Consider the following 12,338-nt stretch of genomic DNA (forward strand, 5'->3'; position numbering starts at 1 on the left):
TATGTAGGAGTCCCTGATTTTTTTTTTTAATTTCTGATGCCCAGGCCTGACTCTAAGAGAATTAGCTGGTCTGAGGTGGGGTTGTGAAACTGGTATTTTTTAAAGTTCCTTGGATGATTCCAACTTGCAGCCAGGATGAAAAACCACTGACATGGGGCCTTATAGACAGTCAGAGAGACAGAAAAGTGAATGGTGAAGAATATGGACCCTAGAATCAGACAATCTAGTTTTGAATCCCATTTCTGCCACTGACTAGCTGTGTGATCCAAAGCACATTACTTAAGCAAAATGGGGACAGTAGTTTTCCTACTCTCCTGAGTTATTTGTAGGATTAACAAGCTAATACATACAACGGTCTTAGAAAGCATGTATTAAGGATGCAATGACTTCTAGCTTTGGCTGCTCTATGTGAGCGATAATGGCAGCTTGGCCCAGGTTGGAGGAGCTGGAGGTGAAAAGACAGAGTCAAATTGTATATTTGGAAGTAGAACAAATGGGACTTGCTGAAAATTGGCTGACAAAGATGAGGAAAAGAAGGGAATAAAGGATGGTTTCCATGTTTGGGACTTTAGCAATTGAAGTGGTAACATTTTACCAAGATTGGGAAGACTAGGAGAGGAACAAATTTTGAAGAAGAAAATCAGGAATTTCATTTTTATGTATTAACTTAAAGACACTCTATTAGATATCCAAGAAGAGATACCTATTAGACAGCTTAATATGTAATCCTGGAGCTCAGGAGAGAGGAATAAATTTCAGAGTCATTAACATATAGTGCTGTGCTGTCCAATATGCTAGACATTAGCCACACTTATAAGGTTATTTAATTTAAATTTAGATTAATTAAATAAAAGTACACATTCAGTTTATTAGACACTCTAGTCACATTTCAAGTGCTCAACAGCCACAAGAAGCTAGTGGCTACCATCTTGGACAGCGCAGATACAGAACATTTCCATCATTGCAGAAAGTTCTATAGGAAAGTACTGAGTCTCAATCCATGGAACTATAGGAAATCATCTATGAAGTGGTTCACAATTCTGGCTACACATTAGAATCAACCCAGGGATTCAGAATCAATTTATCTTGGGGAACTCCCAGGCAACGGTAGTTTTTTAAAGTTCCCAGGATGATTCTAAAGTGGAGCCAGAGCTGAGAACCACTGATCTAAGAAAATAATGTTGGTAGGGCTCTAGGGTACCCCAATATTAAGGGCAATGATTCTCAATCTTGGCTGAACATTGGAATCACCTTTAGAGCTTTAAATATTACTAATGCCTGGGTCCTGCTTGGAGAGATTTCTGATTTAATTGGTCTAGAGTGCAGCCTGGTCTTCAGAAACTTTAAAAGCTCCCCAGTTATTCTAATGGACATTCAAGGCTGAGAACCACTGATTGATAGAGGAGAAAGGTGTAATGAAGAAGAGCTTAGAAGAATAAAATAATGCAGTACAATGAAAAACAAGAGAGTGCAGTGTCCCTGAAGCAAAAAGAAAAAAAGTGTTTCTAGAAGGAAGAAATGGTTCTATCTGTTGAATACTAAAATTCAGTTCATTTAATAAGCATCCCATTGGATTTTGTTGGGGTGGTGCTAATGGGAGCCAGATGGGAGTGGGTAAAAGAATGAATGGTTGATGAAGAAATAAATACAGTGATTGTAGACAACTGTTAATACACAGTTTCAGTTATGAAGAGGAGCAAAGAATGCTGGCAGCAGCAGGATAGTGATTTGGGGTCATGGACTAGGTTTTTTAAGACACAGATATTAGAGTATGCTTGTATGCTGAGGGATACTATAATAAAGGAGAAAATGATTATTCAGGAAAGAGGAAGGATCTGGCAGGAAGTTGACTTCCTATCCAAAATCCCTACCCTCCTTCCTCCTTGCTTAAAGATCCCCAGTGTTTCTCAAGTCTTCAGGGCTGTTGTCCTTTCCCCAGTTCAAAGATTAGCCTTAGCCAGTGGTTCTCAAACTTTAGCATGTGTCAGAATGACATACAGCACTTTTAAAAACACAACTAGTCCTGCATCCAGAATTTCTGATTCAGTAGGCTTGGAGTAGGGCTCAAGAATTTGCTTTTCTCACAAGTTCTCAGGTAATGTTACTGCTCTGGTCCCAGGAAGAATCTTTGAGAACCACTGGTCCAAGTTCATGAAAGTTATCCTTTCCTTCATAAGTAGTCTTAGGGATGGGAATTTAATGCACTTCTGGCCAATGAAAGGAAGTCTCTAGGAAGATTCTAAGAAAGGTTTCTTTGCTGATAAAAGAAAAAAAGAAAAACAGTCTCTCCCCTTTCACCAAATGTTATCATATTGAATGCAATGCCTAGAACAGTGGCAGCTATCTTAGAAACATCATGTGAGCCAGACTGTGGCAATCTCCACAAGATGCTGAAGATATCAGACTAGAAAGATGGAAAGAACCAGGTTTGTTTGCTTTTTAATAATGTTACACTACTGAATTAATCCTGGAAACCCTGTCTTGTGAAATAATATACTTGTCTTATTGTTAAATCATTTTGAATTAGATTCTTACTTGCAACCCAAAGCAACCTAAGTTTTGTGTACATTCCCAAGACCTTAAATAGAGGAGTCAGGATGAGATTTAGGGGCACCTCTATATAGAAAGAACGGAGGATGCTTCCTCCCTGGTAACGTGACAGAAGGTAGAGAGTCTGGGTACTGATGCAGATAGATTTGGTGGTTGAAAAATGAAGTAGCTCCCGGCTGATTCCTTCTATCTTACCAGGGCAGGAGGTATCAGGGAAGAAGAGGATACAGCCTGTTTAAGAGGTGGGGAGAAAGTGTGGAAAAGTCTTTTTAGAGAATAATAAAAATAACTGACTGGGAAAACATAAGTTATAGCTAACTGTTCATTTGAGATTTGTGATCTTAAATTTATAGAAAATAAGCAGGCAGCCTAGTTTGACAAATTTCTCCAATTTCTTGGGTGTTGATTGACATAGAGCAGACAGCTGACTCTACCACAGTTAAGTCTTTCTGGGTAAACATGAAAGAAACAGAGAAGGACAAGGAAGGACAAGGTGTCTTCAAAGAAGTGCTTATGAGGATGGACCACAGAATCAAAGCCAGATTCTCCTCATCCCGGGGAGTCTTCCCCAATCCTCATCAAGTTTTGATTGGGTTTTTTCCTGGCATCCCAGCAGGAGCTCCAAGCATACTGCTTGTATTAGTTGTCTATTATTGCATAGCAAATTACCACAAACTTAGTAGCTTAAAACAATATTCAATTATAGGCTTTCACTTCTGTAAGTCAGAAGTCTGGGCACAGCAGCTCAGGGTCTCCCAAGGCTAATATCCAGGGGGCTACAATCTCATCTGGAGCTCAGGGTCTTCTTTCAAGTTGACGTAGTTGCAGGATAATTCAGTTCCTTATGGTTGTAGGACAGACAACCCATTTTCTCACTGGTTGTTAGCTGGGAGCCACTCTGGGAGGCCACCCACATTTCTTGCCACATTGCCTCCTCCATCTTCAAAGTTAACAAGGGAGATTCTCCCTCACTTTGAATCCCTCTCACACTTTGAATTTCTTCTTCAAGAACAGCCCAATTCCTTTTAAGGGCTCACATGATAGATCAGGTCCACCTGGATAATCTCCCTTTCTTAAAATTAGCTGTGCCATGTAACATGACCGAATCATGGGAGTGCCTATCCAATCATATTCACAGGTCCTGGGGATTTTACAGGGCTTGTTCACCAGGGGCAGGAATCTTTGGGCCATCTTAGAATTCTGCCTACCACACTAGAAAAGAGTCCTTTTAAATGGGGGAGAATAGACAAACCTGACAGAAGAATCCCAAATAATGTAGATACTCTCCCCTCCAGGAGATGGAACATAACTCTCTGCCCCCGAAATGTGAGCCATTCACAGTGACTTCCTTTTAAGGAGTACACTGGAGAAACCTGACAATCACTACCTGAGCCTGAAGGTCAATGTCAGCAGTGATAAGTCACATTGATGTCATGTACCCTTGATATGCTGTGATGGGAATGTCATCTTACCTTTGTGATCTTCCTCCCCCAAACCCATAACCCCAGTCTAGCCATGAGAAAAACATCAGACAAACCCAAATTGAAGGACATTCTACAAAATACCTGCCCAGTACTCTCAACACTGTCAAGGTCAGTGGAAACAAGGAAAGTTTGAGGAACTGTCGCGGTCTAGAGGAGCCTGAAGACATATAATGACTAAATGTATTGTGATATTCTCATGGGACCCTGGAACAGAAAAATGAAATTAGGCAAAAACTAAGGAAATGTGAATAAAGTATTGGCTTTACTAAAAAAAAAAAGAAAAAATGAAGGGAGGAAGAAGGAAGGAAGGAAGGAAGGAAGAAAGAAAGAGAAAGAAAGAAAGAAAGAAAGGAAAGAAAAGAAAAGAGTACTTTATCACAAGAGGGCTTCTGATCTAGATTCTGGATACGAAGGGAGAAAATCAGATTTTGTGGTACATACCCCTAGAACTGAACTACTCTGGAAGCTGATTTAGGAAATAAGACCTATTGCTCTGCTTCACTACCAGCCTTATGCAAGCATCAAAGTTTCCTCAGTCTCCAGACTTTCAACCTTTCCCTCTTCTCTCTGTCCCTTCATGGGGTGATCTCTCCCATTCCCAAGATCTCATCCATCCCCAACTCACTGAAACCTCTCAAATCTTCAACTCCAGACCTACCCTCTCTCCAGAGCTCCAGATTCATGGTTTACATACAACTCTCTGCTGATCATCATTGCCTGTATGTCCCATAAACAGCCCAAACTTAATACATTCAAAATGGAACTCATTCTCTTCCTCACCAAATGTGTTTTTCCTCTTCTCTTCTCCAAGCCTAGGAGTTACCTCCAACTCCTCTCTCTTCCACAGTCTGCCAGTTTCACCTATAATTTATCACTCAGATCTTTCCCTCTGTCCCCACTGCCTCTGTCTTGGTCCACTCCCTCACCGCTTCCTGCCTGAATTATTCTAACAATACCCCACTCGCTGCCTCTAGCTTGCTCCATTCTCATGTATTCTTCACTCTACCATAGTTATCTACTTAAAATGGTAACCTTGTTGAACTCTTTTGCTGCCTAAAATTCATCAGAGTTTCCCATTGCCTACAGGATAACCAATTCAATATAAGACAAATTGATAGTTAGGATTAAACACCTGCCTCCTGCATACTATTTCCTGCCATTTCCCCAAACCCATCCTTTATGCTCTAACACCAATCTTGCCTAACTTCTCTTGGACCATGCAATGTACTCTCATGCATCCTCCCCTTTTCATGTGAAGTCCTCTCTCATTCCTGAATCCCCAACCCTGAACCCCTCCTTTCCCTCCCAGAATCAGTGAACACTATTCATCCTTTAATACGCTAAGCTGCTCAGACATCCACTCTTAGGCCTTCTTTGACCACCTCCTCCCAAAACTGAATCAATACACTTCTCAATTTGTTTACCTGGTATATAGTTCTATGATTGTGCTTATCCTAGTATTCAATATATTGTCATAACTTATTTAATGTTTGTGTCCTCTATTTGACTGTGAGCTACTTGAGGGCAAGGAGAACTTTGTATTCTGCTTTTTTTATAGCTATACATGACATAGTATCAGACACACAGCTGGCTTCAACAAAGGCTCTGGACCTTATTGCTGCCTATACCACCTAGGGAATGCAAATGTCTTGGGCTAGGATAAAGGACCACGGGAATTGCTGACATGGAGCAGAAAGCAAAGACAACTGAAGCATAACCAAATAATAACTGAACCAACTGCTTCATTGGTGCCAGACCACTAAGCCCTTCATCGTGCCCTAGCTCAGTATTCACCACACCCCTTAGTTGGTGTTAGCATCATCCTCACTTTACAGATGAGGAAATGGAGGCTAGAGAAGTTAAGTCACTCGTCCAAGGTCAGACCCCAGCAAGAGGAACCAGGACTTGAAGGAACCCAAGTGTGTTTGACTCCAGAGCCCCATACTCTTAAGTCCAGCTAGCACTTGAGCTTGAAGGAAGTTCCTTGCACTGATTCAAACCTGTGAAGGACGGTACTGGGCTTGTGCTATGTGGGCAGCAGGGTGCCACTGCTCCCAGCCCATGCTGCCTGCTCCAGCAGCTAGTGTCTCTGCTTGGCCAGAAGCTGTGAGGGACAAAAGCAAAATGTCTGTGAAGGGTCTATCCCTTGATATTGATTTGTCAAGGCCCTGGGGTCCCGGGGGCAGGTAGGAGGGATTCCAAAGGGTAAGCCAGTCACTGCAATGTCAGACACGAAGTTGGGAATGGAAGTAAAAGGTGAGGGAGCCAGAGTGGAGGGGATCGAGCCAAGTTGCCAGGTCTTGGGCAATTTCAAGCCCAAGGCTCTGAGCCAAGGACAAGCCACTGTGCCTAAAATAACCTCCCAAGAGAGTCTTAACTGACCATTTTGTAATCATTATCCCAGTTCTGACTTTTAGGTCAATGTCATTCACATTGACTGGACCCCTATTCTACGTTAGCACCGTGAAAGGTACAAAGACCTGGTCTTCTGCAGAGACAGGGCAAGCGCACAGGACACAATGAGAGCGCTGTATAAAACAATACAGTGTCAACCTGTGCGGTCCCAGCCACAAAGCCAGCTGGAATTCGCAGAAAGGGAAGAGCAGAGTGTGCTGGCACAGGCAGTGGGGGCTTCTTGGAGCACAGGACCTGAAAGGAGGAAGACAGAGTAGAAGAGAAGAGCTTTTCGGGTAGGAGGAAGAGGGGGAGCAAAGGTGAGGCGGCAGCAATGAGAAGGAATTGTTTCTTGGGCTGTATGAAACCCATCTGTGGAACAAAGGATTCTTGTTGGAGAAGAATAGTATCTGAAGTTAGATGAGTAGGGAAGATCAGATGATAGAGGTCTCGGATCCAAGAATATTGATCAAGTAAATTTAACGTGCAGAATCCAAAAGTTTGTCACGTGGGCAATGAGAAATCATCCGGGCTTTGAAAAAGGCAATTAAGAATAAAAATTTAGGGCTTCCCTGGTGGCGCAGTGGTTGAGAGTCCGCCTGCCGATGCAGGGGACACGGGTTCGTACCCCGGTCCAGGAAGATTCCACATGCCACGGAGCGGCCGGGGCCGTGAGCCATGGCCGCTGAGCCTGCGCGTCCAGAGCCTGTGCTCTGCAACGGGAGAGGCCACAACAGTGAGAGGCCCGCATACCACAAAAAAAAAAAGAATAAAAATTTAATTTTAGGGAGATTTATTTGGTGGTAGTGTTTGAGATGGATTAGAGACGAAAGGACTAAAGGCAAAAACAAAAAAAAACTGTCCAAAAAAAACAAAAACAAATAAACCCTGAATGCTTCTTGAGTATCCACTGAAAGTCTGACTGCATGCAAACTTAAAACATAGTCTATCCCCTGCCAGTCCAATGGGGAAGACATTCATTAATCCCATAGTTATCTATTAAGGACCTGCTATGTGCCAAGGATTATACTGGGTCCTGGGAACACAGTGAAGAATAAAACAAAACTCTGGCCCTCATAAAGGTTAGCTTCACGTGGGTGTGGAAGACAACACAAAAGCAAACCAATAATTACATCAATGTAAAGCCAGGTACGAAGTGCTAGGAAGGAAAATAAAGCAGGGCATTGGGCAGGGAATGGTGTGATAAACAGGTCAGGGAAGACCTCTAAAAGAAAATGTCACAATATTTCAAACCCAGAGAACAGGCAAAATGGAGATGCCACCGCTAGAAATAAGAATATTGAGAAGGTGAGTCAGTTTGGAAGAGTACAGAGAAAGTGGGGAGTCTTGTTTCAAGCGCGGCAGGCTTGTGTTAAAAGCAGGATATCCACACAGAAATGTCAGGACACTAGAACTCTAATGCACAAGATCAGAGGAAGATAAATTAGGTTAGCCGTGTAGATTTTAAAATCATCCATTGATATTTCAGAGATAAGAACCTTCTCTCCAAAACTAATTTACATGAAATGAAAGTAACTCAAGGACTGAAAAAATTGGAGTATAAGATACACAAATAGTTTTATCATATCTCCTGTGATGATCCCCATGCTCTAGCCTCCTGGAACCTCAGGAATTGGGCAGTGACTTTGATAGGCAGCAAGCTAGTAACAAAATAATAATACTATAATTGAGGCTCATACACAACCAACCATCCAAAAGACGTCTGTCCCCTGTTCCTTCAAACCCCTAAGCACGGTTGTTGGGATAGCTCTATCCCTCTTCTGAACTGACTGCTCGGACCATACGTTGCCCCTTTGTGATTGCTTCTTCTGCTGATACTTCTGAATGTTTTAATGTTTGGGAGAAAGGGATTTGGCAAGCAAAATAAACAAATTTTAAACTGACCAATCCTGCTTTCCTAGAAATGGCAGGAATTAACGTTGGGATAGACTCAGGCTCCAGTTTGCCCGGAACAGTTCCAGTTTCGGCACTGTAAGTCCCGTATCTTGGAGAAACCCCTCAGCCCTAGGCAAACTGGGACGGTTGGTCACCCTACAACTGGTATGACCTTGACCGCTATACCCTATGTCTGACACGCATGATGCAACACAAGGCTTTACATCTCTAAAGAGACAACAGTGCAGTCAAATCACGTGCTTAGTTTCCCAAGCCCTCGCCAAACTGCTACCCTAGGAACTGGGTACTCTTTCCTACCCAGACAGAGGAGCTGTGTCAGAAATTTCTAGGCATGTGGTGACCCTGGATTCCTCAGCCTTCTATTCCCACCATCTCACACTCAGCTCCAGCTACCACCTAAACAAGGAACACCAAATCCACCAGTGACCCCAGTCCATGGCACTGGCCACCCTCTCCGCCCGGCCCTGGCCAGCAAGCTGGTAGGGCCTGGGGCGGTGGACAGAGTCGGATTATCAGAGAGGGACAGAGGAGAACCCATCTGAGATGGTGACGTGCTGTACCGCAGCAAATCACAAGAAAGGGGAACCCCATATACGTTACAGTCTGCTGACGTCGGGAGGCGTGCAGTTTGCGTCTTTGAGTTACAGAAATACTAGAAATGCTCACTGAACAGTCCATTTCGGAGTTTTGGGTCCAAAGCTCCAAAGGGCTGACTCACCGTCAGAGCAGAAATCACGTGAAAGCCCTGGTATTAAGGTGTACAGCATACGCTCATTCAGAAGCCGTAGTATTTGAAACTCATACAGATCTTGGGTAAGCTCACAGATCATTTCCGCCGGTTATTAGAGGCTTCTCTAAAATTATAAGGAAGGTTCAAAGAAAATGCCAAGACTGATATTCATCCCCCCTTGTTACAGAATTTTCCTGCCTCACGAGGTGAAAAGAATAAATAAGCAGGGGACACAAGCCTCCAGGAATCATCCCTCTTTGGCCCTTTGTCACCTTGACTGCTTGTGTACATATTAAAATGTAGAATTTCAAATAAGTTGTTTAGGTATTCTTGCCCAATCTGCACACACAAATCCTACTAACTGAACTACTAATAGCCAAGGTGAAGGGCAGACGTAACTGTTGCCTTTTTAAAATGAATTGTCTAGGAAATTGCCTCAGACCCCAAAGAAAGATTACTGTTAAAATTTCCAAGGACCCAATACGTGAGCCCTGCAACAGCCGTTCCTGGTCCCTCCCCGCAAGGCTCAGCCTGACCGACTTTGCTGTTGCAAGATTGCATCACTGACTTTTGCAATTTTCTGGCCAGTCCAATTTCCCCCTCCTCTCTTTGCCCTCTCCCTTTCTCTGCTTGAAGCGCTTTTAGCCCAAGGTCTCTCCTTTCCCCTACTTGCTAACTAACTCTTGTGTATGGATAACCAAAGCTAAACCAGAACACCCGCCGCAAAGGTGATGAAGTTTAATCCTAGTTGAAATCAACCCTACCCTCCTCATGCTTCCTAGAGTACTCTCTACTCTTCAGCTTCTTACCCAAGCTGCCTACTCTCACTCTTCTGTCCCTAAACTGTTTCTATGCTAAGTGGGGCTGGTACGGTGGCGTTGCCCCCCCAGATCCAGGGAAGTGGCATATAATTATTGAGGAAAGTAATGAAATATTTGCAGTTCAGACCAGCAGACAAACTTTTACCAACGGCCCCCCCTTCCATGTTCACCTCTCCCTAGCCCCCAACTTCACTTCTCAAGTGGGAGTGGGGACAATTTGGATTTAACGGCAGTTGCCTGATACACAAAAGTACAGATACAAACACCTACAGGCACAGAGACTGACATCACACACACACACACACACACACACACACACACACACACACACGCCCCATCTGTGCATAAAGGGCGCCCTCAATGAATAGTTATCTATCAAGTGACCTTAGCAATGCAAGCACCTATGAATAAAACCAGTCAGACCAGAAATAAACAGTATAAGCACAAAGTGCATTATGCAGAGCCTGGAGACCCGTTCTGATCATTACCCGGATCCCTCCCCCTTGCCTTCTACCTCGGATCCCTATACGTGTGGGAAGATGACAAACCTCCTGAATAAAAACTAATTTTTCAGTTTGGTAGAACCCCAGGTGTCCTTATAAGGGGTCCTTCCAGGCTGCCCCGGACGAGGGAAGCACCCACCCACACGATTAGGAAAGAGGTCAGGGGCTTCCCTGGTGGCGCAGTGGTTGAGAGTCCGCCTGCCGATGCAGGGGACACGGATTCGTGCCCCGGTCTGGGAAGATCCCACATGCCACAGAGCGGCTGGGCGCGTGAGCCATGGCCGCTGAGCCTGCGCGTCCGGAGCCTGTGCTCCGCAACGGGAGAGGCCACAACAGTGAGAGGCCAGCGTACCAAAAAAAAAAAGAAAAAGAAAGAAAGAGGTCAGAAATGGACGTGGATACCTCCCTGGGCTCTGGGTCCTCACCCTTGTACATCCAGGCCCGCCCTCCCCCGCACCCCGGGCTCACACAGCCGGCGCGACGTGCACATCTCGTGGCTGACTCCCCCAGGGTCCTTGCCCCGCTCCTCCTCCACCCTCCTCTTCCCGCCCCCTCCACTCTCTGGCCGGTGCAGCACTGGCACCAGCCCAAAGAGCCCAGGAGGCGGGGCTCGGAGAAAAACATATAAGTGGCCCCGGGGCGCTGACCAGGTGTCAGTTGCGGAATCTCCATCCGGAAGACTCGCGGCTACCGAGGAAGGGGAGAAGGAGGCGGAGGAGGAGGAGGAGAACGCAGAGCCGCGGGACCCACGCACACCGTGACCGCCCACCCGGCTTGCGCTGCCTGCTGCTCGCTCGACGCCCCTAGGTGAGTCCGGCGGGGAAGAGCGCGGCGGGGCGTGGAGTCCCGGGTTGGCTCCCCTCTCTGCAGGCCTACCCCGAGAGAGCCGAGTGAGGGCTGCTCGGGAGGATGCATCCGTCTTTCGGTGGCTTAAAAGCCCCCTTTTCTGGTCCGCTTCTCCCGCAGATCACTCCCACCCCGAGAGCCCGGAGCCGAGATGGAAACTGTCCAGGAGCTGATTCCTCTGGCCAAGGAGCTGATGGCGCAGAAGCCCAGACGGAGTCTAGTGAGGCTGTACGTGCTGGGCGGCGTGCTGGCTCTCTTCGGCGCCGTGCTCGGCCTGATGGAGACCTTGTGCAGCCCCTTCACGGCCGCCGAGCGGGAGCGGGAGCGGGAGGCAGCGGTGGCCGAGCTGCAGGCCGCCCGGGAGCGAAAGGCCCTCCGGGCGCGGGCCCTGCTGGAGAAAAGCAAGCAGCTGGAGGCCGTCCAGGGCTGCCGGGCCACGACCAACCGGCTGCACGCCTCGTAGGAACCTTGGGGGCCGGCGGAGGGAGGGGGAGAGAGACACACAGGGAGAGGAGAGTGAGGCAGAGCGCGAGGGTCGGGCTCGAGTGGGCGTCTCGTGCTGTTTGGACTGACGAGAAGCTACTGATTTTAGAACTGAACTACCACGTGGATCCACCAAAAGGCGTTTGGGATTGAGTTTTGCTGCTGTGCAGCACTGCAGAAAGATGACATGTCCAAAACCTTCCAGCTATCTGACTGCATCCAGCATTTTGCACTAGGGTGAACGGAGGAGAAATGCTTTTTATATTATTATTGTTGTTATTGTTATTATTATTACAGTGACCACCATTTTGCATTTTGAAATAAAAAACGTTTTGTAATTATATCTCAGCATCTGATTCCTGAGGGGCACGGTTTTCTGGGGTGGGCAGCAGGGAGGGCGGGCATTTTGGCGGAGGGGGTCTTCTTAACGTGAGCCCAGTGGAGAGAGCAGTTTCCTGAAGGTCAGGCAACACTTGCTTCAGGGCTCTGGACTCATATTGATGTTACATGCTTATAAGTCTGTTAAGGCTTTGTTTTTGCTTTTTGTGAGGAGTGGCAAGAGAGAAACTTTTCTAAGTCCCACCAGACTCAGCATTTTAAGATCAGACGA

At 45.9% G+C, this 12,338-nt stretch overlaps 1 protein-coding gene across 1 annotated transcript; it reads left to right on the top strand.

The window, feature by feature from the left end:
• The first annotated feature begins 10,529 nt into the window (after positions 1-10,529).
• On the top strand, positions 10,530-12,035 carry G0S2 (G0/G1 switch 2). Its single transcript, XM_079941679.1, has 2 exons — positions 10,530-11,206; positions 11,366-12,035. Exon 2 carries the CDS (start codon positions 11,397-11,399, stop codon positions 11,706-11,708), a length of 312 nt encoding a protein of 103 aa, XP_079797805.1. The 5' UTR covers positions 10,530-11,206; positions 11,366-11,396; the 3' UTR covers positions 11,709-12,035.
• The last annotated feature ends 303 nt before the right edge of the window (positions 12,036-12,338 follow it).

Source organism: Stenella coeruleoalba (genome assembly GCF_951394435.1).
Source record: "Stenella coeruleoalba genome assembly, chromosome: 1".
Taxonomy (NCBI): domain Eukaryota; kingdom Metazoa; phylum Chordata; class Mammalia; order Artiodactyla; family Delphinidae; genus Stenella; species Stenella coeruleoalba.